This window comes from Leptonychotes weddellii, chromosome 3 (assembly GCF_054177405.1).
Source record: "Leptonychotes weddellii isolate Sample4059 chromosome 3, ASM5417740v2, whole genome shotgun sequence".
Lineage (NCBI taxonomy): Eukaryota > Metazoa > Chordata > Mammalia > Carnivora > Phocidae > Leptonychotes > Leptonychotes weddellii.
This window is the reverse complement of record NC_138371.1, coordinates 119,414,327-119,439,147: the sequence shown is the minus strand read 5'-3', so window position 1 is coordinate 119,439,147 and position 24,821 is coordinate 119,414,327. Positions and strand designations below refer to the sequence as shown.

General features: G+C 38.2%; 1 protein-coding gene across 2 annotated transcripts; it reads left to right on the top strand.

The window, feature by feature from the left end:
- The first annotated feature begins 1,305 nt into the window (after nucleotides 1-1,305).
- Nucleotides 1,306-22,333, top strand: VPS36 (vacuolar protein sorting 36 homolog). 2 transcript variants are annotated; one of them, XM_081814886.1, is made up of 12 exons: nucleotides 1,306-1,397; nucleotides 4,248-4,362; nucleotides 5,412-5,501; nucleotides 6,183-6,269; nucleotides 13,075-13,107; nucleotides 13,216-13,293; nucleotides 13,917-14,051; nucleotides 15,447-15,512; nucleotides 17,219-17,283; nucleotides 17,839-17,923; nucleotides 18,843-18,919; nucleotides 19,005-22,333. In XM_081814886.1, exons 1-12 carry the CDS (start codon nucleotides 1,336-1,338, stop codon nucleotides 19,096-19,098), a joined length of 987 nt encoding a protein of 328 aa, XP_081671012.1. In that variant the 5' UTR covers nucleotides 1,306-1,335; the 3' UTR covers nucleotides 19,099-22,333. The 2 variants fall into 2 exon arrangements, with proteins under 2 accessions (XP_081671012.1, XP_081671013.1); XM_081814887.1 differs by lacking the exon at nucleotides 15,447-15,512.
- Nucleotides 22,334-24,821: the final 2,488 nt, after the last annotated feature.

The window sequence follows — 24,821 nt, the reverse complement described above, 5'->3', positions numbered from 1 at the left end:
TTGTCAGGGGTCCTCAGAACAACCTGTTCCTGAGACTCTGGGAGGATAGGTCTGCCAGGAAGTACATGCTTTTACCTAGGTATTGAGAAGAATGGCTTCTAAGTCACTCAGCAAGAGGAGAAACCTCCCTGTTTTTTTATTTCTAGGAAGAGAGAACAAGTTATGTGTATAAAGCTATTTTAATTCCAAAGAGCTTTAACTTGAAATGTATGTGTGTATAAATTTCAGTGTTGCCAGTAAAATAACCACTCTATGTTATTTTCATAATTGCTGCCCCCTCTACCATGAAATTTTAATTTTACAGGCAAACTATATACTGTACTGAGGCCCTTTAAAAGGCCACTAACTATTGTAAAATCTGACTCTTTTTGGCCCCCAAGAATCAGTCTTTGCTCCCTTATTGGTGGTATTTCCCTTATTGGTAATGCATACTTTACAGCTGTTAATGGTGTCTAATTCTTTTAAAAGAAGTATATATTTAGGAAAAAGTCTTTTTTGGAAGGATAGGTGTCCTTAAAACATATGTTTGTAAATTAATCTTAGCATCATTTTTTGATTATCATATAAAGAGGCTAATTAAGAAACCCTTAGACCTATTAAATGCCAGTCATTTATAATAACTTAAAGTTAAATGTGCTAATAAAGGGAACCTACGTCAGTATTTTCTGTTAAAAATGGTGAGTGAAGTGTAGAAAACTAAAAAGAAAAAAAAGATCACTTGTATAAGCACACTCCTTAAAGTTGTTTTGATTTACCTGTTCTGGTTTTTTTTTACATATAAGGATGTCTTACATATAAAAAGTTTTCATATAAATACTGCTTTTAAAAAGATGTACCTACTGTAAAAACAAAAGTAGTTACAGCGGCTTTTAAACCTCTTACATTCTTCCATGTGGCAAAATGCCACCACAGTACTGTTTTCATCCCATTTTTCCTTCAGTTTATTTATTTATTTATTTATTTATTTATTTATTTATTTATTTAAAAGATTTTATTGATTTATTTGACAGAGAGAGAGATAGCGAGAGAGGGAACACAAGCAGGGGGAGTGGGAGAGGGAGAAGCAGGCCTCCAGCGGAGCAGGGAGCCAGATGCGGGGCTCGATCCCAGGACCCTCGGATCATGACCTGAGCTGAAGGCAGACGCTTAACGACTGAGCCACCCAGGCGCCCCTCCTTCAGTTTATTTAAGGAATAAAATCATTTTACAATTTTTTTTAATTGTTTTTATTATTAAGTAAAGGTGCATGACACTCTTAAATACTATAAAACAAGGATTTCTGACAAGGAATCTGATGAATCATGTTTTGTATTGATTTCCTTCTAGGAGTGCTGCATGGCCTTTCCTCTTTCCCAGATTGTGTTCATTGAAGAACAGGCAGCTGGAATTGGGAAAAGGTGAGGTCTCTCTAGTGCAGTCTTTTTTGACAAAAATGTTCCAGTCAAGCTGTTACTATCAACTTAGTAGATTTATTGTTGTGCCATGACTGCATATGTGGGAATAAATCTAATGATTGTGTTTTGGGGCTTTATAAAGAATAGTCGTTGGTCAGGAGCCCCCTAAGAAGATGTTTCCTACATTAATCTCATGGATAAATGGAAGTCATTCCTAAAGCACAAATCAAGTCCTAAGGTTTGCTATAATATTCTTGGGTCAAAATAAGTGTCGGCCAGCTTGTCATTGCATGCGTTTCCACAAACATTCGCTTTGACATGTCTGTGTATCTAGTACTTAAAATCAGGAGTGACTCACCTGAGAAAAATGACTGATTTTACTATTTCTAATTGATCATTAAGTTTCTTCACTTTGACCTTTTCGGATATCAGTGTTAAATATTTCATATTTATTCATATATTTAATATATTTCATAATATTTATTGCCCAAATTGGGACATTTATAAAAGTAATAGGGGGTGCTATTTATTTTCTTTCATTATTTTTTTAAAGATTTACTTATTTATTTGAGAGAGAGAGCGTGCATGTGCAGTGAGCACGTTGGGGGAGGGGCAGAGGGAGAGAATCTTTCAAGCCTTTCTCCCCACTGAGCACGGAGCCCAATGAGGAGCTTAGATGTGGAGCTTGATCCCACCACCCATGAGATCATGACCTGAGCTGAAACCAAGAGTCTTATGCTTAACTGGTTGAGCCACCCAGGCGCCCTGGGGGTGCTATTTATAATTGGACCAAGGAAGCATAAAATGGGATGGTTTTAGGCAAACCAGGACTTGTGATCACCCTGGTTTAAAGCCACATGTTAAAATGTTTCTTTTTAATCAGGTACAGAAAATTCTGGCTTTTACTTTAAGTGCATGTAACTGAGGGCAACTTATGAACAAGTATTGCTGATAAGAGTTTTTTTTTCCTTGTGGGCCCATTTTGAGCTTTAGTATAGCTACTTCAGTAGAGGTGAAACAAATATTGAACTTCACTGGAAATGCAATGCATGCCTTAATTATGAAGTTGTAGCTAGGATACAAGGTTGTTTATTTGACATAAAAGAAACTGACGTTTTAAAGAGATTAATAAAAGCACAGATTTTAGAGTAGGCTACTTCTCTAATTTCTATTTTTCCCCTTGTCACTTTTTTCCATCTTACTAAGTTTTTTTTTAATCAAGGTACAGTTACATATAACACTGTATGAGTTCCAGGTGCACAACATAATGATTCGATATTTGTGTATATTGCTTTTCTTAAGTTCTACAAAGTAAAACTTGAAGGTGTTGCAGATCATTTGAATTTTCCTCTGCTGTGTTCCAAGGAAATTTAAACTGTATAACAAAAATTGTTTAAAATATTTACCTTCCCATTAGTGTCTTATTTTTAAACTTCTCCAGTGAGGAAGAATTTAATAATATGTCAGGTTAACGTTTCTCAAATATTGTCTTTAGTTCTCAGCTCCCTCGCCCCAAGCAATTACCATATTTCATTGATTCAAAATTGTATATATAGTTTCACCTTTTAACATGTCTCATCCCAAGATGCGTCTTTGATTGGGTGGTTTTTAAACTTGAAATATGGTAATTGAATGACCTGCAAAATGAATATATTTAAAAACTGGCCTAGATTTCTTTTGCTGACTTTGACATTTTTAAACTTCATTTTGTCTTGTAATCTTTAATTCTTCATTGAGTTTCCTTTGACAAAATCTGATAACGGGGCTCAGATTTTTCAGTTTTAAAGACTGTGTAATGCTTTGCTCAGTCACCTGAACCTAATTGCCGTATTTTGTTGCTCTACCTGACAGCTCATTTCAGACAGTCCTGTTACTGTGATTGCATAGTTTATTTGCTCACCTGACTTAAAGAAGTTCACCACAAAGGAATAGGTTCGGAAGAGTCCTTACAAGTCTGGCCCCAGTTTACTAACCAAAGCGTTTACTGCACTGAGGAGGCCCCACACATGGTGTTTCAATTTAGTAGCGATATTTAGGCAATCAGATGGACCTAAACAAGATAGAATAATAAATAGGCAAATCTGTAATGTGGTCATAAAGAAAAAGCCCTAAGCTGCGTATCCAAAGTATTTTGACTGCGTTTTTTGGTTTTGCTCATTTATGGAAGGAAATTGTTTATTGAGCAGATTGTGGGGAAAGGCTTATAAAACTGAACCAATACAATGGTATTTTTAGTAGCACAGAAGATAATGGTAGTCATAAAGATTATGGTAGTTTGTGCTCCTAGCACAGCGGCATTTTGAGATTTGTTTTTGCTGTTGGATTATCTTCTAGAGCATGCTGTTGGTTGAGTGGCATTTTCCAAAAATGATACCGTAGAGTGTTAGTTTTGGATGGAGATGTAATAAAGTGTCAGCTGGCCGGTTTTACACAGATAAGTTTTCACATTTTGTTTTCAAATGAGTAGGGTAGGATGCTTTGGCAGAAATTATAGGCCCCCTGGTAACCTCTGGGGATGACTCTGTACATGGAAAACCCTAATCATAAACCAAAATAGTGAGCTATCCCAAATTTCGCAAACTTATTTTGAACCTACTTTTTTGAAACCACATTTTTAATTAATCTATAGAGCTAGTAACTTGAACTTCTTGGTTCAGAGCTTATAAGCTGTAAGTAGAGGTATCTTTGAAAGGTTCATTAATACTGAATTAATACAAAGTTTAAAAGGATTCCTTTCAGGATGTCCTTTGTTTTTACATGAATTTTAAAAGTGAACTAAAATACATTAAAAATTATGAAAATAGAATAAGTCGTTCTTAAAAGGTAATTAAATTCATTACATTTATTCTTTAGTGCCAAAATAGTGGTTCATCTTCACCCAGCTCCACCCAACAAAGAACCCGGTCCGTTCCAGAGTAGTAAGAACTCCTACATCAAACTCTCCTTCAAAGAACATGGCCAGATTGAGGTAGGTTTTTATATGCATAAAATTGGACTAGAAACATGTGCTTGTGTGTGTTTTTTATTGTTGTTAATATGATGTAAATCGATATTGTTCAACATACCAGGTCTCACCATATTTTTACAATAAAATTTTTATATCTTAAGCCTTATCAGTAGAAAATACGAGGTTTAGGTTTTGGTGGGAACGGGAAGCAGGAGGGTGTGGTCCCAAGGAAAAAGCAGAAGCTGTAAATATGCTAAGTCATGCCATTAGGCTACTAGTAAAGTTTTCAGTGGTTTGGTTAAAGAGGCAGAGTCTAATGCAGTGAAATGTTAAACCATCTCAGTATCTGATAGCTCACCAGCCTTAAGTCAGGAAGTCTTTCTTGACTCCACACAAATCTCATCACTCAAGTACTTACTCCATAGTATGAGTTTACATGTTCCGAGTAGTAAGTCACTGTGTAAGTATTCTTCAGACATTTACAAGTGTGTGTTTATCTCCTCATTGATACCCTAAATTATTTATGTGTTTTTTCTATGGCACTTCACTCAGCACTCCTCACATGGTAGGCACTAAGAAAAGATAAGCGACTAACTGAAATCATTCTCACTGTAGTTAAACAATATAGTTGATTTTTTGTGAGTGTAGGGATGTTTTGGCCCTAATTTCTGGCTTCACATTTTAACTAGACAAATTATTCTCTGCTTCCTTCGTGGATAATGGTTGTATATTTTTCTTGGCACTATATCTGTTTCGCTATAGATTGAAAACAATCCACATATGCGAGATTGTTTAAAGTAGGTCTATTTATTCATTGTCACTCATCTCTTTGTTGAGAATAGCTCACTTTATATAGAAGGTCAGTTTCTTTCTTTTTTTTTTCTTTTCCTTTGTGCTTTATGAAGCTGATCCAAGAAAAGAACTTCCTTTCGTTTCTTTTGATGTTTCTGAGAGTTCTAGGCTTGTTGCAAATGACTGAACAGGCCTTTCAACTAAAGAAATGTTAATGATTTGTATGAGGATACTATAACCTGACTGACTCATTTAAAGTGTATGTATATGTACAACAGTTTTACAGGCGTTTATCCGAGGAAATGACACAGAGAAGATGGGAGAATATGCCAGTTTCCCAGTCATTACAAACAAATAGAGGACCCCAGGTATTGTTGAAACTGTTTCTGAATCCAGTATTTTTTGCTAGAACTTGCTAGAACAAAATAATGATAATTCTGATTAAATATTTATTTTCACAAAACCTAATTTAGTGCTCTGCAGAGAGTAGACACGTAGCAAAAATAAATGACTACTTAACAGAGTGATTCTTGGGGTGGTCGAAGTTAGATTCCATTCACTACATTCTGTTCTTCATAATCAGTGTGGCATCTGAGAGGACAGACAATGCCTCTGGGTGATGTTTTTCAGGCCAGTCTAAATTAACCACCAACCGTGCACAGATACTCAAATGTGTGAAAAATGTAGTTTGTATATTAAGAGTCAAATACCAAAATTTTAACTATAATTTCTTGCATATTTGAGACCCTATTAAATATCTGATACGTATATAACTTGCCAAAGAACAAACATGAATTTAATTTATATCTAAAATACAGAGTAAAATATGCCACTTATTGTATGTTTAGTTTTTTTAATAATGATTTGAAGATCGTTATGTATGACAAGAAACTGACACATGTTTTGAAAGGAAACTAGATGTAATCATGTGCTGGTTTTCTTTGGTTCTTTGTGGGTCCCTTCCCGCCATTGAAAACATGTTGTGGTGGGTTGCAAAATAGTGTGTCCTTCCTATTTTGTATGTTTTATTTTCTACTTTTGTTTTTCAGCCAGGAAGAATAAGGGCTGTAGGAATTGTAGGCATTGAAAGGAAATTGGAAGAAAAAAGGAAAGAAACGGACAAAAACATTTCTGAGGTAACTCATACATAAAGTTCCGGTCAGCTGTCTTTCTTGGCCATTTGTGTTTATTCTTTTGGATGTAGCTGTGACTAATTCTATTCTGTGTATTGGAATATATTTAGTTTGCCTGAAGCCATAGTCTCTTATTCCAGGTCTTCTTCAGGTTGGCATAATTTAGCCAAAACATGTTTTAAAAACCTTTTCCAAAAAGAAATAAAAATGAAACTCAAATTTGTTTTCTGTGATGTTAGGAAACATTGTGGGTTGCTGTGTGTAAATTTTAAAGCCTAGATGGAATTAATTGGAGAATACTCCTAATGAATTCCGGGTCCTCTGTATAATTATTTGGAGGTTTGGTTAACTTAGTTGAGGGAAAAATGCTATTCTGAGGCTGTTAACCTGGCTAGACGCCACAGTTTTATGCCACTGATGCTCAGGGACCAGACACGGACACAGTAAGAAAGGCGCAGACCAGCCCATCCCTTTCACCAGGAGAACAGCCCTGAGCATGTGCTTCGCAGTGTGTCTGCAACTTCATCATATCTGAGGGAATGCAAGTGAAAGGGAAAGAAGTCTAGTGAAGAAAAGCAGTTAGGCATGTTAGATTCTGCAGTCAGCTACTACATCGGAACATGTCATTGGTCTTCCTGTGTTTATATAAAAATGATCTTGGATTTTTTATGAAATGACCCTATGAAGTAATTCTTCAGTTTTTAATAACTAGTTTATAAGTAAAATTCCATTGACTAGTGCTGTTCATAGAATTTCAAAGACGTATATCAATCAAATAAAGTCTAAGCTGCAAATAGTTATGGGATACCTGTATTAATCCAGATTCTCTGGAGAAACAATCAGTAGGAGATCTATAGATATCAATATACAAATGTAGTTATCAATATATCCCTCTCTCTCTATATACACACACTATGCCATTTAATATAAGGAATTAACTCATGTGATTGTGGGGACTGAAAAGTCCCACAATCTGCCACATGGAAGCTGGTGACCCAGGAAAGCTGATGATAGAAATCCTAAACTAAGTCCGAAGGCCTGAGAACCAGGAGCGCTGATGGTTGAGGTCCAGTCCAAAGGCAGGGCAAGACTGCTGTCTTGGCTTAACCAGTCAGGCAGGGAAAGTATGAGTTCTCCCTTCCTCCAGCCTTTTGTTCTGGCTCTTGAGGATTGGATGATGCCCACCCACAGTGAGGAGGGCAGTTCTGCTTCTGGCTACCAATTCAAATGCTAAACTCACGTGGAAATACCCTCACAGACCCATCAATCATGTTTGATCAAGAACCTGGGCACCTCATGATCTAGTCAAGTCCACATATAAAATTAATCACCGTATTACCAAGTATGGGCCCACTAGATTGAAAATATAGATCATTGAGAAACCCAGGTCATTTGACCTATTAAGTGCCCATGGTCTAGGTTTTGCTGATCTCATATTTATGGTAAAGTTTTATATGTTCCTCAGCTCTAAGTATTTCCTGCCAAATGGCAGTTGGATCCAGAGGCCTGATCAGACTCGTGTTTGATCTCTTTGCTGAGACTAGCGGTGATGCTGTATTTTTTCCTAAGAAGGTACATCCTGTCTTTGTTGATGATGGCAGCAGCTGTTCATGTTCATTGCATAGATCTGCTGGTTCACTGGTGGTTACAAATGGTGATATTCTAGGATTTATTTTTTATTAGTTGGAATACCTTTTGAAGAGATGCTTCCCTTCATCTACTATTTGACTACTCAGTATGAACTATGATACAGTTCATACAGGGAAGGCAGAATAAGTGCCTTTTTCTTATCATCAGGATAATTAATTGGTTCCTTATCATCCTTCAGTGGCAACTCATTCGAGGTTTTTTACATATTAGTATGAATTCACAAATCTTAACATATCTGTTGGGTTTCAATCAGTTGCAATTATTATCCTGTTTAAAGTTCACATTGTCCCATCTTTGGCTAGTTGGAGCCTCTTCAAGTTGGCTCCTGAGTGCTTTTGATGTGACCTGGTGGACTTTGATAGCTTCCTTGCTATTTACTATGACAAAAGTTCCAGGACCAGCTTGTACATTTCCTGCCCCAGATCTGGAATCAGCCATTACCTGAGAAGTCCCTGTTTTTCCTAGATGCCCAAAGGCTTTTTCCCCTCCTTTTTTTATAAAGCGCAGTAATTTTACTAGAATGTGTTGATGTGTTAGTCATTCTGGGTTGTTCTTCTCAGGTACACAATATGCTCTTAGTATTTGGTTCTAGAAATTGCATTTTTAATTCCAGGGAATTTTTTCAGTTTTATAAGTTTTAATAATTGCTTTATTTTTTTTCCTCTGAGACCATTAGCTGTGTGTTGAAGCTCTACTGCCTAGCTTTACTCTTTGTGACTTTCCTTTTTTTTTTTTTAGATTTTATTTATTTATTTGTCAGAGAGAGCGCGCACAAGTAGGGGGAGCGGCAGGCAGAGGGAGAGGGAGAAGCAGGATCCCTGTTGAGCAAGGAGTCTGACTCAGGACTCGATCCTAGGACCCTGGGATCATGACCTGAGCCGAAGGCAGCTGCTTAACTGACTGAGCCACCCAGGCATCCCCCCTTTGTGACTTTCAAACCCTTTTTATCTCTTTCATTTCTTATTAGGAAATTGTTCTCTTTCTAGCCTGTTGTTTCTCTTAAGGTATTATCTATTGTGTTTATTCATTCTTGTGTTCTAATATCGTCTTTATTTCTGAAATGATTTTTTCAAAAATTCTTTCCTGAATCATGTCACTTCATTTCTGATTTATTTTGTCCATTCATGGCTTGTGTCATTTTATTAACATCTTTTAGCTCATGTTGAAAGAAGAGGTTAAATTTTGATCTGATCTATGAGCATGTCTTTCCAGCTTGCTTTTGTTATCTGTAATGTTATTTTACTCCTTATTTTCTTTTTTCTCATAATACCTTTGTGTGGCATTTGACCTTGATACTTTGCCGTTGCTATTTTTCATGTGGAATTAGTTTTCCTGAACTTTGAGAGAAAGGCCTAGTGTAGGGTAGCTTGTCTTACTCCACAGAGCTCACTCTTCTGCTGTGTTCATGCAGCGTTAAAAAAGGTGGTGGCTTGCTTTCTGATTTCCTGGCCCTATATTCCCTTCCCCTGTTTTTATCTGGACCTTTTTTTTGCCCTTCCTCTATTCTTATTCTTCTCTTGCTCAGTTTTTGAGTCCTCTGTTAGCGGTTTCTCCCTGGTGTGGGATCCCCTGCTGCAAGCGAAACCAGGAGGGCCAGCCCTTCCTGAGGACCCCTCATACCCACCCATTATTGAAGTGGGCAGAACCCTCCCAGTTTTAGTTCCTGTCCTCATACTGGCTAGACTCTCTTTCCAGGGACTACCTATGGGCCCCTTTGGGGTCTCTTGTTGTCAAATCCATCACTTGCCCTGTTGCTTCCCTTTTCTTTCTCCTGCCTGGATGCTGAGAGCATGCAGATCTTGTGGCTCTTGGTAGTTTGTCCTTACCTGCTTGTATCTTGAGGTTTTTTAGAGCTATCTTGTCACTTAGTTTTATAGTATATGCTGCCTGTGGATTTTTGGTTTTGAGATCTAGTTGCCCTCTTTCTTTGTTGGGATTTGGAGAGATTCAGAAATTTGGCTGCCATCGCCACCATCTTCCCAGAATCTTTAACTTCACAAAGTTCCAGCATTTTGGCATTACAGGGGTTCTTACTCTCCAGAGAAGTAATCATCTAGTGACTGGATTTGGAAGCAGGGTTATGAGAACTCAGGTCTCCTGGTGTGCAGACAAGTGTGGTCCTCCTACATCGTGGCCACTCTCTTTGCCATTTGGAAGGTACTGTCACTGTCCTCTTTCATTGACATTTGTTGTCATCTTTTTGTGTGACACTTTTGGAGATGGCATGGAGCAGTGAACTAATTTTGAATTATTAGTATTTTTCTGAGTGGTGCCATACTAATTTGGTGTTCAAAATCATGTTTTTCTTAATTTATGAAATGCTATTCTGTTTCAATCTAATTTTCATGGAGTTGCATAGCTCAGAGGTTTTAACACGGTCATCGGTGCCCTCTCACACAGGTCAGTGATTTATTCAGCCAGGTGGTCCTTGCTCTCTACTCTGTGCAAGCCCTGCACCAGGTAGATGTTTTAGATACTACAGTGCACCAGACAGGCAGGCAAACAGGCGTTCCCTACAGTGGGAGAAATGCCGTGTTAGAGAAAACAGTGGCTGCAGCAGGAACACATTACATGGCCTCTAATTTCTTTGGGGGTCAGGGAGGCCTTGTTAGCACTTGTAATGGAAGTCAAGGCCTGGAAGTTTAGCAGGCACTGGCAGACGACTAGTTGGGGTAAGAGGACCCAGGTAGAGGGAACAGAATATGTAAAGGTAGAGAATCAAGAAAACTGAAACAGGGGGTGCCTGGGTGGTTCAGTTTAGTGTCCGACTCTTGATTTTGGCTCAGGTCATGATCTCAGGGTCTGGGATTGAGCCCTGCATCAGGCTCAGATTGAGCATGGAGTCTGCTTAGGATCCTCTCTCTCCCTCTCCCTCTACCCCCGCTCCCCCGCGTGTACACACAGTCTCTCTTAAAAAAAAAAAAAAAACACAAACAGAAAATTCAGGAATATATTAATAGTTATTGAAGCTAATAACCAAAATAATGACTGAAAGCAAGAAATAATGCTATAAATCAACTCACAAGAATACTTTTAGAGCAGTTGCCTTTTTTTTTTTTTTTAAAAATTAGAGTGGAAATTTGACTGTGGATATGGTAGAGGGATAGATGGTCTGTAAAGTGGCAGGTAAAATAATAGAATGGGCAAATGCATCTCTTTTGCATTTGTACATATGTTGCTTTAATTTTATTATAGGTAGTTTCTCTGTTTTTTAGATAATTGGCTAATTCCAAATTTTAGAATAATAATATAGATAGAAGTGAGGAAGCTTTTGTGTTTTATGATTACTTAAAATATAGGTATTTCTTCTAAGACACTAAAATATTTGTATTTATTTTTTACGGACTGTAAGCAATAGGGCTAATTTATGTATTCTGTATTCAGTGTGGACTCACTATTACTTTTAGCATATTTTTTTATATGAAAATGTAACAGTAAATAAAGTGATTTACCATAAAATTTTAAAAAGTGTTGTCTTACTAGTTTTCTTTACACAGGTAAGAGAAATCTATCAATATTTTGTATATCCGAAGTAAGAATCTAAGTGTGTAAAGTGTTTGTGTGTTTTATTTTTGAAAACTAGGTTGGTGTGTGATTTGCCTTCCATTTAAATGTTAGAAATGACTTAGTTTCAGAGCTGGTGCCCAGAGTTTCCCACAAAAGGTTTCCTGCATCTGCTGACTGTTGCTGATAAGAATCCAGTGTTTAAGCCTTTTGTTTATCTGAGGAAATTCCTGTTAGGTGTGTGCACATTCCCCTTTGTTTTCAGTATTAGCCTTAGTAAGTCTGGCCATAAGAATCTTACACAACACTCTATTCTTTCAGCAAAATCCTTTTGCAGATGGGGGATACTTTTCTGCATGTAAGTAAGATGGGCATGAGCTAATCAGAATCTGTTGACCACTACTCTGTATGGACCAAAAGATTTTTCATTTAATGATAAGCTGCTTAATTGGTTTAAAAAATAACATCTGTGCACATCATTTGGAAGATGTTCTTCACTGGAAGTATTGTTTTGGCAGTATGAAATAAATTTATTGTAAATATGTCTGATTAAGTTTAAAGAAGACTTTGAAGTGGATATTCATTGTAGTAAATCAAACTATTGATGAGTTTTATTTAAGTATGTTTTGGTGGTATTTCAATATTTTTCCTTTCTGATATCCACTGTATCCAAAGCTACAAGTATAATCTGTTCAGTATTTAAAGGCTGAGGTTTTCAGTTTCAGTTAAATCACACCTGCTATTAAAGCCAAAATTGTGCTCAAGGAAGTATTCTGGCAGCTGTGCATTGCCATTTTCCACCAGGAAAGCTTTACCCAGCCGTTGATTCTTGACCTCCCGTCAGGAAATGGTTTTGGGAAAAACCAGTGACAAATTTTCTTGCTTGTGTGAAAGAACAGTAAATAATATTTTCTGAACAATTTATTACTTATGTCACCTTTTGTTTGTTTAATCAAACATACATCAGTGGTAACTGTTTTCTCTTTGAAAATGTGAAAAGTCGTTTTTCACAGTTTGTTTTGGAAAATTTATGGTTTCTTAGCTAAACTGAGTTCTTAGAATAAGATAGGTTTATTATTGGGGCGCCTGGGTGGCTCAGTCGTTAAGCGTCTGCCTTCGGCTCAGGTCATGGTCCCGGGGTCCTGGGATCGAGCCCTGCATCGGGCTCCCTGCTCCGCGGGAAGCCTGCTTCTCCCTCCTCCACTCCCCCTGCTTGTGTTCCCTCTCTCGCTGTGTCTCTGTCATATAAAACAAAACAAAACAAAACAAAACAAAAACTGAGTGATTGGGGGGCGCCTGGGTGGCTCAGATGGTTAAGCGTCTGCCTTCGGCTCAGGTCATGATCCCAGGGTCCTGGGATCGAGCCCCGCATCGGGCTCCCTGCTCGGCGGGAAGCCTGCTTCTCCCTCTCCCACCCCCCCTGCTTGTATTTCCCCCATCGCTGTGTCTCTCTCTGTCAAATAAATAAATAAAATCTTTAAAAAAAAAAAAAGATAGGTTTATTATTTATGTAAATATTTACATAAATTGATATTTGTAAGAAATTTTCAAAAATTTTTGTGTAAGGGAAGAAAATAGAGAAACTAAGCTTCTTTGCTTTAAAACATTTTAATTCTTTAGATAGATTCCAACAAAAACTCATTTCTCATTTCAGGCCTTTGAAGACCTCAGCAAGCTAATGATCAAGGTATGTGTAATTTACACCTGTTGAATTCCTCCCAGTTATGATAGGAGTTTTGTTAGCAGACACTTTGGGGACATGATTTTTTTCAGTCTTTTACTGTTCTCTTGACAGGCTAAGGAAATGGTGGAGTTATCAAAATCAATTGCTAATAAGATTAAAGACAAGCAAGGTGACATCACAGAAGATGAGGTAAATAGGTTGCCTTTTTAAGGCATTAGAAACGAGATTAGACAAATAATGCAGTGATGTTTTGGTGGGTTAGCAGTTTCTTTCTTAATGTAGTGATTTCTGTTAGGGTTTGTGGACATATGAAAGTATTAAAGAAAAAGTCAACCAGTAGAATTAGAAGGTACTTGAATACCTTCTCTTGGAGTGTGGAAAAGAGAGATACTGAAATGTGTAAGGAGTGGTTGTTTTATACATATCCATATGTTTGATATTTGTTTCATTAAATTTGTCTGCAGTCTGGTCACAGCCATGTCCCTTTCTCAGTTTTTGGCTTTATCATTTGGTTGGCCTTAAATACAGCACAGTTGTTACCTAAACCTCTTCTCACACCGAACTTGTGAGGTCAGTGGAGTATGAAATAACAAGACGGGAGAAGGAAGAAGAATAATTAATTAGCTTTATGCAGAGAACTACTAGAAATCCACTTTCTTAGAGTTTACGCAATAGAAACAAGGTAGAAGAAATGGGTAGATATAGAAATAATTGAGTAGAATTGAATTTATGATAGAAAGATTTCCAATGTTGGGGTGGAGAGACTAATGCTGCTTATTTGTCCTTTTGTGCATTTTCTTCTCTGATTATAGACCATCAGGTTTAAGTCCTATTTGCTGAGCATGGGCATCGCTAACCCAGTTACCAGGGAAACCTGTGGCTCTGGCACACACTACCACGTGCAGCTGGCCAGACAGCTGGCTGCAATACTGCAGACGCCACTAGAGGTAAAAGCAAAACCTCAGTGGTCTCTCGGTCGTGTTAAATAATCGCCAAGTCTTCAGAAATCTTAACACGAGTCTAACTCCTTTCACAGTGTGGCTACTGTTCAACCAACATGTTATTTTTTTCTTTCAGGAATATTAAATCATTTTGGTGTCCTTATTAGTGGATTTGTTGTCAAAATCTAGATTATTTTCAGTTTCCATTTCACATATCTGTAACTCCTTAAATCTATTTGATAGGAAGTTTTTCTTATCTCTTGTTTTCAAAAGGAAATATATGATCTCTAGATGTTGATATATATTTCTATATATCGAATCTTAATATAAGTGTACTGTTAATCATTTCATAATACAGATTTATCTTCTGACATTACTCAGGCAATCAAAACTTCATTTATTAAAAAAACTTATATTAAGAAGTATTTCCGTCATGACAAAATAGAATAGTACAATGAATCCCTCCGTGCCTATCATCCAGGTTCGTGTGTAAGCAGCCTTCACTCAAAATTACTTTAAGGCAATCCCAGACATCACATCACTTTGTAAATTTTTGAGTATGTAATTACAATGAAAAAGATGCCTTTAAATGTAATTATAATCCCATTTCACACAGGAAAAGTTAAAAATAGTTTTTCAGTATCATCAAATATCTCGTTAGTAGTCACATTTTCTCTTACAGTTAGTTTGTTCAAATCAGGATACCTTGCAATTGGTTGATTTGTCTCAAAGTTGTTTTTTTTTTTTTTTTAATTCCATAGGTTTCCCCTTCTCCTATCTCTTTTTTCTCTCCCATACAACTTATTTATTGAAGAAACTAGTGGTTTATTATAGAGTGTCTCAGAGTCTGGATTTTATTGATTTGTGTTTTAACATACTTCCCTGCCCCATGTATTCCTTGTAGACTGGAAGTTATATCTAGGAGCTCTTTTTTCTTTTTTTCTGATGCATGTTTCATAGAGGGTGCTGTGCATTTCCATCAGGAGGTACATAATGTCTGTTTGTCTTTTTGGTGATGTAGCAGCAGCTACCAACAGTCAGTATTTAGATCTGTTATTCATTTGGGGTTACAATGGTGATATTCCTATTTAATTCCAAAATTTATTCATTTATTAGTTGTAATAACTTAAAACGTTTTAAATACACTTTTTGAAACATGGTGTAGAGGCCCTCATCTCATTTAAGTAAATGTTAAAACAGTAATAGTGATGTTTAAGTCCAAATACTGAATTTGAAATGCTTCATGTATCTGACTAGGTTTTCCTCTATATAAATTTAGTTTTTAAAGGCTTCTTAGGAAGTTTTATGGTTCCAGATTTCACTCTGATTATGATTTCTATTAAGAAATGCCAACTGGTGCTAATTATAACATAATACTTTTTAAATTCCATATTTTAACAGGAACGAGGGGGAATAATGTCACTCACGGAGGTGTACTGTTTAGTAAACCGAGCTCGAGGAATGGAAGTAAGAATAGAACATTTAGATATTCTTTTAACTAAATATAGACTTTCTTAATATAACACACGTTCCCCAAAGTGAGTACAATTTGAGGAAGGGTTGAGAATATCAAAACTATTTGAGAAGCAGTGTGGTGTAGTAAAAGAATACTGCCTTGGGATCTAGGAGGTAGACTCTGTCCCTTGTTTTGCCAGTGATGTGCTGAGTGATGTTGAGTAGCTTACTTAACCTCACTGAGACTCGGTTTTCCTACCTTTAAAACAAGGATTTGGATTGACCAATACCTTCTGTCTTTAATATTCTGTGTCTGTACTGTGATTAATAAGCCTGAGTATGATCCTTTCTCTGTGATTGTCAACTGTTTTGGATTCACTGGGTTGGATACAGATGGTCTGTAGAGAAACAGGGGGAAAGCTGCCCTCTTCCTCTGGCTCTGAATCAGCAGTGGCTGTTTTTTGACCCTCGTTGTCCCTTCACACCCACATGTCCTCGGCCCCCCAAGTTCTGTCCGTGCACTCTTCGAGCCCTTTAGTCAGACAGTTTTGTGGCGTCAGTAGTCACCTCCGTGCGAACAGTTGATATACCTGTCTTTCCAGCGCTCCCCGCAGAGCCACGAGTTGAGCCTCTGCTCTGTTTTTATTTGAACTGTCATCGTGACTGCTGTCAGTGAGTCCTTACTGTTGCGCTCTGCACACATTACTCCATTTCTCCTCGCAGTACCTCAGCGAGGTAGCTACTTTCCCTCTCCCCACCTAGGGCATGATGTGAGGATGAGGAAGCTGAGGCTCACAAAGATTGTTATCTGACCAAGGCTGTGCCTGGAAACAGTGGTTTGACAGGCGTTTGCGCCCGGGCTGGGCTGGTTCCAGAGCCATTCTGTGTGACTCAGAGTTGTACTTGTCAACCACCACACAGGCTGATTCTTTAAGGTTGTGTGGTCTGGAAGGGTGGCCACTAGCTAGCTACATGTGACAACTGTGACCTTGCAATACAGTTAATCCAAACTGAGGTATGCTAGAAGTGTAAATTACACACCAGATTTAGAAGACTTCATACAGGGGCGCCTGGGTGGCTCAGTAGGTTAAGCGTCTCCCTTTGGTTCAGGTCATGATCCTGGAATCCCGGGATCGAGTCCCGCATCGAGCTCCCTGCTCAGTGGGGAGTCTGCTTCTTCCCTCTGGCCCTCCCCCCTCTCATGCTCCCTCTCTCTCTCTCAAACAAATGGATAAAATCTTTAAAAAAAAAAAAGACTCCGTACAGAATATGAAAATTAAATATCTCGTTAATAATTTTTATATTGATTATATGTTGATGTTTTAGATCTATTGGGTTAAATAAAATACATGTATTAAAATTAATTTCACCTGTTCCTTTGTATTTTATTAATATGACTACTGGAAATTTAAAATTACATATATGGCTTGCATTGTCTTCTGTTGGATAGCACTGCTTTGTTTCTCTGTTATTTCTTTTTGCCTTATAGTGATGAAGCCACCTAAAATCCCTGACAAATGATAATTTTTACATTTTTATTTTAAAAAATTTTTTGAAATAGACTTCATGCCCAACATGGAGCTTGAACTCATGACCCTGAGATCAAGTCACAGAATAATGATAATTGTTAAATTTCCTCTTCTGTTCTAGGGATCTTTATAATTATATAGCATCACTCTGTTAATTTGCAGTGTAAACTGGATTTTTTTTCCTATTAGTTGCTCTCACCAGAAGATTTAGTGAATGCGTGCAAGATGCTGGAAGCACTAAAATTACCTCTCAGGTAAAAGAACCTCTGCGGGAAGCTTGCCAACTAGAGCCACTGTTCCATACAGAGTAGACAGGGAGGGCCTGCCGGGCCTGCTGTCTGTGTGGTGAGCCAACCTATTGCCCCTCTTGGAACTAAACGAACAGAATTCACTTGTCATCCTGGCTTCCCTCCTTATCAGGGCTGGTAGTGCAAGTCTTGTTGATTTGGGGGCAGTGACAGAAGAATGTCGGCTCTTCCTAGGAGGTCAGAATAAGCAGTCCCTCTGCTAGACATCTTGTTAGTTTCTGGAGAGTTAAAAGTACAGATGTTCAGCTGTGAATTATATTTTCCTCTCCTCAGGTTAAAAAAGTGCCAGACATATTTTCTTTAGCATGTGGATTATAGTTCATACTTTGATTAAATATTTATTCACCAGCTTTTTAGTTATGCTGTAGTTGCTTATGGTTGTTATGTGTTAAATATTGCCCTGATATCCGGACATAAAAGAAAGCACAGGATCTTTGCACCTCCTTAGTGGTTGAAGATCCTAGATATTCACAGCTTTGTTCTCCCATCTGTCATTTTTAGGCTCCGAGTTTTTGACAGTGGCGTCATGGTAATTGAGCTTCAGAGCCACAAGGAAGAGGAAATGGTGGCCTCAGCCTTGGAGACAGTATGTGAACCCTGTTTCCTCCTCATCAGTCTGCCCACCGAGACCTGAATGCTTAGCAACTTGAGAAACAGGATTTCCTTTTGAATTTAACTTTACTAAAAAGTAATGTTTGTAGACCCAATTAAAAACACCTATTATTAACAACAAATAAATACTAATCAAAATTACACTTTTCAAACTTTTGAAACTTACGAAGGAGAATTGGAATTCGTGAGGTGCTGTCTTTTTGTCTGAAGCTCAGTCTTGCGGACAGGTTTTTAACTTTGCTAATTGTAATGTTACCTGTGATGGAACTTTGTCTTTGAGTAACACCTACATAAGCAGTATTATGAAACATCACAAGTTGTTTTACCAAATAATTGCTTCAAAAAATATGAAAAGCAACTGTAGTTTAGATGGATTTTACCGGCCAAACTACTGCTATTACTCATTAGGAGACTTGAAATATTACTGCCTTCATAGCCTCTGTGGTGAACCTGTTTAATTTGAATAACTCATATTTATTACACTTATTTTAAACTAGATGAAAACCTCAAGACTATCGATATTTCTACCGTATATTTTAAGCTAAACCTAATATAAGGTTCCTTTACTGGAGCATGAAGTATGCATTCAGTTAGAATTTGTTACATGTTCCTTTTCAGAATCTCAAAGAGTTCTTCTTAGGGTTCAGTATAGTGCCTTTGTTATATTCTAGAGGGCTTCACGATATTTTAGGCTCTACTACGTTTTTCTCGATCCTTCAGCATTTGTAGAATTATGCATTAGTGAAGAAGATTTAGTTCTATAGTAAATATTCTTTGGATTTTAGTGAGAAATTCAGTAAATTACTTCCTGAGTACCCTGGTAGACGCCCTCCCTAGGTTAGTACCTAGGTGGCCTAAATTACCACATTTTTTCCCTGCTGTGTTTCTGTTAGGTTTCAGAAAAGGGATCCCTGACATCAGAAGAATTTGCTAAGCTGGTAGGAATGTCTGTCCTCCTGGCTAAGGAAAGGTAAGTGAGGTCCTTGCTCTTCATTACAACTGTATTTGTGCTTCCGAATGGACAAATGATCGTGGTGTTTTCCCTTGATTCCTAGGTTGCTTCTGGCAGAGAAGATGGGTCATCTTTGCCGTGATGATTCAGTGGAAGGCTTGCGGTTTTACCCAAATTTATTTCTGACACAGAGCTAAGGGTTTTGTATTTCAAATACTTCTTGTTCATGTACTTGTATCATGTCGATGTTGTAGGACATTGAGCTCAGAGTAAACCCTGATAAACTGAGAATTTCTGGAACTTTATACTATAATATAAAACCCTTTTAATTGCTCCCTAAATATATGGTCCAGGAAGTTTACTTGGGATAAATATAGGAAAATACAGAAAACTGAATGCCGCTATGAATTTGAAATCATGCTACCCTCAGAGTTTAACATGAAATATGGTGGATTTTAACTTGATCCTCAAACCTGATGGTTTTTTTTTTAAAGACGGGAGTTTAGTTAATGGGGAAGAAAGAAGTTGCATGTTTGGACGGGTTAGATCATTTTTCGGGTGTGACTAAAATTCATTGAATTATAAACAAAGTTTTTCTCTGCATCTGATATGCCCATTTTCGGGGGCAGGGTGGTAGTTCACGAAGCCAGTCATACCTACAATGTAACTTAAGAACGGACAGCATTGGGACAGAACATCAGACTGCAGAACACCGTATGAGGCTCCTTTCCTAAGGGCTTTTCTTGAGAAGCAGTCATAAGCATGTCTTCAACAGATACCTTAAAAAAGGAGAAAACTGTATTTGACTTATGTATATATAATCTGACTCGTTCTTTTTTTCAAGTGATGATTTCACAGCTGGCATTTAAAGAATGCAACTATCTCATTTTGTTTAAAAAATGCTGTGGATTTTGAAACTGAATTAACGAGCTGTATAGACACGCCCAGAGATATGATTACAAATTTGGAAAGTAGACGGCTGAGGAATTCCCTAGGATTGTGTGGGTGGGTGGAGGGGCCGGGAGAACCTTTAAGTAACTTAACAGAAACCTTGGTGCTCTTTGACCTCGAAAGAAGGTAGACAAGTAATCGGTCTCCTTTTCCTTCCCTTAAGGAGTTTCATCAAGGAACTTTAAAAAATCTTTCATCTTCCAGCAATATTTTTCTTTTCCTTACCCCATACGTTAGACGTGGTGTAGAGAAACTATCTCACTGAAGAGTATTACTGAGATGACAAAAACTGGCTAATATTGAATGTAGGTTGCTTGAGCTCTAAAGTGGACTGCCGGACTTCGTATGTTACTGCTCTCCAGCGTACAGTGTGTTGGTATTACCTCAAACTCAGGGACCCCCCCCAGGGACAGAAGGAGACTCCCCTTCTAAGACTGTGTTGAAAATGGAAAGCAGTGATGGTTTTCAGCTAAGCCTCCAGAAGGGATAGTGTCTGTATTGAGCTAACTGTTGTGACCAGCAGGAGGGGATACCCCGGCTCACGCACTGGGATCCCAAAGACGTTGGTTGTCACTAGGTGTGGTGGAGGCCACCGCCGGAGGCCACGACAGATGTCCTGTGGGGCAGTTGCATAGTCCCTGCATCCTCCAGTGTCATGGGAACATCTTGGCTGAGGCCTCCTGCCTGTCTTCGTTTTCCAAACCTGTCCCTGATTCCACAGTGTGGAAACGTGATTCCACGTTTTCCAAACCTTTCCTCATTGCTCAGCCGCAGGTTTGTTTGGGGGGAATTCAGTGTCTGGCTGCCCGTGTCTCGCGGGCCATTGTGCAAACTTGTTTGTATAGCACTCCTGTTTCTGGGTTGTGCTCACACTGCTCTGGCAAACGTGTACACGCACGTTCATATGCACACGCACACACACTTACACATACGGTATCTCATCCGGCTAAGGCTTTTAAAAAATTACAAAGGTAAATAATAATCTGTTTCAGCAGTCGGAATGAGTTGCAACTAAGATTGTTTGAGCTACTGGGTCTAGCTCTTACGATTTGGATTCATTACAGCCAACTCCCACAGTTCAACATATTTATTTACATTAGTGTGACAAAACATTAAAAAAAACGGAGCAATCTAAATTGTATAAAGTGAACTAAAGAGGAAGAAAAGTGACATATGAATATATTTTGCAAATGTTACATTAATTAAAAAAAAAGTATGATTTTACTGTTTTACTTTTAAAGTGGGCATTCTTCACCGTTTCCAGACCTCTGTATATTTTTTATCCCCCCCTTTTTTTTGCCAAATAAGGTGTTACAGAGGTTATGTTTAAATACAACCAATCAGGCCCTAAATGCAAAAAAAATTCATCTTGGTGCTTATCACTGGTATAATTATTTTTGCTTTATTAACTTTGCTCTTAGGAGCAAAAATTTGTTTGTAGCTTTACAGTAATGGAATTTTTCTAGTCATTGTCAAAAATTTTTTTACATTGTACAAGTAAAGATTGTTTTCAGGGTTAAATGATTGGAATTAATGTATATAGAGTAAAATTACTGGAAAACTTTTAAATGATTTTCTTAACTTGGTGTTCTTTTTAAAATACTCTTTGAAAAATATATGAAAGTGATAAACCTTTAATGAGAATAAGCCAGTATGTTAAGAATTTTTTCCTTATTTATGACCTCAAGATCTTACTGTTTTAGTTTTTTTAAAAGAAAACAATGGGAAATGGCTCATGAACTCTTTGGGGGTTTTTTTTGTTTTAATTCTTTATGTGAATTCCATTGTTGACTGACCTTGTGTATTCACATGAATGTACTATCTCTTGTTCCCTTTAACCAGACTAGCCTGAGCAGACATGGATTTGTCATGTCCTCATTCTCATGCTCTGCCCAGCAATCTCAGCGTTTTCATTTTGGTATGGTAGAGTCTCAACTCATAAGCTGGTTAGATTTTTAGACTGTGCCTCGGAATGAAATCAAGCATGCTCAAAATGATCCCTGAAAATTTCTTAAGTTGCCAATGAAGTTCTCTGTATAGTCTTAAAATTAGAATCCCTGTAGAGTGATACACGGATATGAATATATTATGAATACAGTAAGTTTACAATATACAATATACAGTAAAAACTACATAGCGTTAGTAGACTTTTATAACACCAATAATTAAACTATTTAAATGTGTGTCCTTTGTTTTTGTTTTTGTTTTTTGGCCACTAGGTATGCTTGAATTTATGTAAATTTATTGCTAATCCCACCCCTTATGATAGATCTCATGTAAACTCCACAAGGGGATAAATTTTTATCTGGTTTGTTCGTGGATATATCCTCAGAACCTAGAACAGGGCCTGGCACACAGTAAACATTCAATAAATATTAACTGAATGAATGAACTCTGATGTATATACCTATTTATAACCTGGCTCCATTTATCCTACTTTATCTCCCATTCAATTCAATAAAAAAAATTTTTTTAAATACATATTGACTGCGTGAGGAACTATGTGGGCCACCGGTGGTGGTGATGGCAAAATGAATAAGATACATCCCCTGCCTTTAAGAGGGTGGCCTACTTGGGCAAATAGACATGTGAACAGTGTTCCCTGAAGATGGAATGAGGTGCTTGTCACGGGAAGCAGCACAGGTACTGTGCTGGGCAAGGCAGGAGGAGGATCCTTTGGTTCCGATGAAGGGATCTGGAAAGGCCATGTGGGAGAAGAAGAGCCTCATAAACGAGGCTCACAAGGACCAACAGATTGTCAGCAGATGGAAGGCATTGGGTTAGGGGAATAACATGAGGCATGCCCCTTCCTATTCCTGGGGCATATTTCCTTGGACTGTGCAGACTTGCCTTTCTTTACTTTTCCCCATTCACTAACCACCTAGCCCAATAATCAGAATCGTACTTTGCTCATTCCCACCTGCTTTAGAAAAATCTGTTTCCAGTACACAACTCCGTAATAGTTATGTCCCATCTGCATGACTATATTTTGTCTTGATACCATAGGAAACGAGGAATTGGGTTTCTTAAGTTCAAGGACTGTTATATAACTGTGAAGCTTTTAAATCTCTTCTGGCCTAGGTCAATGATTGTACATGGTAGATTCCTAGTTAAGTATTAACTGAATACTTGAGCAATTTTTGAATTATAATGTGTCATGAATTGACTCACAAACCTAAATCTGTGTCCTTTACCATCCGCTCAAGAGGCTTCTCAACCAGACTTGTCAGGGCTCAGCCTGTCTGAGATACTCTGTCTTATTCAAATTCCATGACATGGGGCATATCCATGATGTGGGAAGCACTCCAGAAAAGTCAGGTTAACACACATGTAAGATCTTGTTATTACAGTGTGGAAATTGGGTCATTCGTGTTCTTCCTTGAGTCCTGGTAATCATGAGTCAGTTAAAGCTTTTCTCTCAGAGCATGATCTAAGGAAATAAAGGATCTCTCCCTGTATTATAAAGGATACTATCAAGGTAGTGAATATGTTTATAATTTGCACAAGATTACTAGACCAGTCACTGACCCAGAAAGAATTAAAGCTACCTTGACAGCAGCTTGTTTTAGTTAATCCCAAGACCATGGAAGCTTTTTTTCCCTTCATGTTTACGCTGCCTTCTTTTAGAAAAGGTATGTCTTAAATGTGCAATAAAGACAGAAATACAGTTTGGCAAGAATTCTAATTAAGGCAAAAATGTCCAAGCACATTGATCCAGCCACTTGTACCTGGATTTAGATCCAAGTCCCAAAGGTGGATTTCCAGGGAGAGCATGTCTGAAAGGTTAATGCAGAGCAAGTTGCTTTCTCTGTTTCACTTAATCACCACAAAACTTTGGTTCAACTATTATATGCCTTTTATAGTGGAGGAAAGAAGCGATTATTTGCCAAGGTTACTGAAGTGGGGCTAGAATTAATCTTAGCTTTCTCTAACCCCAAAGCCCCACTCTTTACATTGAGCTTTTGCTTTCAAAACTGCCAAGGACTGTGGCATATATTTGAAAAGAAATCTCAACTTGGGCTGATGAATGGACGTTGGAATAGATAATTCTGTCATTAAAGCCTTGGATGGATTTAATTAGTACTGCTAGTATTAATTATTGGACAAGATAAGTACTTAGCAAATTTGGTACCTCTGACAACCTCTGATAACTGATTGTCGAGTAATTGTGCTACCTTTTAAAAGATTAAGTGATAGATTCAAAAACCTGCAAATACTGTATTTTTAAGTTTTAAAAACTGAGGTAAAATTTACAGTGAAATGCACAGATCTTAAGTTGGAGGCGTTTTAACAAAGGCATAAGAAATCCACGTAACTCAGCACCCCAGCCAATAGAACATATCTGCCATCCCCCAAAGTTCCCTGGGGCCTCTTTCCAGTCACCTGCTCCCTAGAGGCCACCACTGTTCTGATTTCTATTACCACACACTGGTGTCGTCTGTTAAACGGTATATTTTGTGTAAAAGAAAAGCAAATGGTAAACTGTATTCACAAGACAGTGTACTGAAAAACAAGCACAGCTGTGAAGGTGGAACGCTATCCTTCCAGCATTCTTTTAAAAAGACAACTTCAACACTTGCGAATTAAAGAGTTTTTTAGGTGTCATTTTTTAATTTAACCAGCTCTGGCTGCGGAGAAAGAAAAACCGAAACGAAGACGCACTTTACCTGAACTGTTCTCTTTTGAGAATCTTCAAGGACATTTGGGAAACCCAGGTTTACAGCCCACCAGTTAGGCCACTCGGATGACTTACATTTGTGGTCCCCCAAAAGAAATGACTCCGGGTGAGAACTGATTGGATCGGAACGTGGGCAGACTGCGGCTCGCCCTGGGCCCCGGTCCGGCCCGCGGGCCGTGTGGGGTGTGTGCGTCCGGGCCCCGCCGGCCGCGCGCGCGGGGGAGGATGCGTTGCCCAGAGCGGGCGGGGCTGACTTCGCCCGCGGGCTGGGTCCCCGCCCTCCGGGGCCGC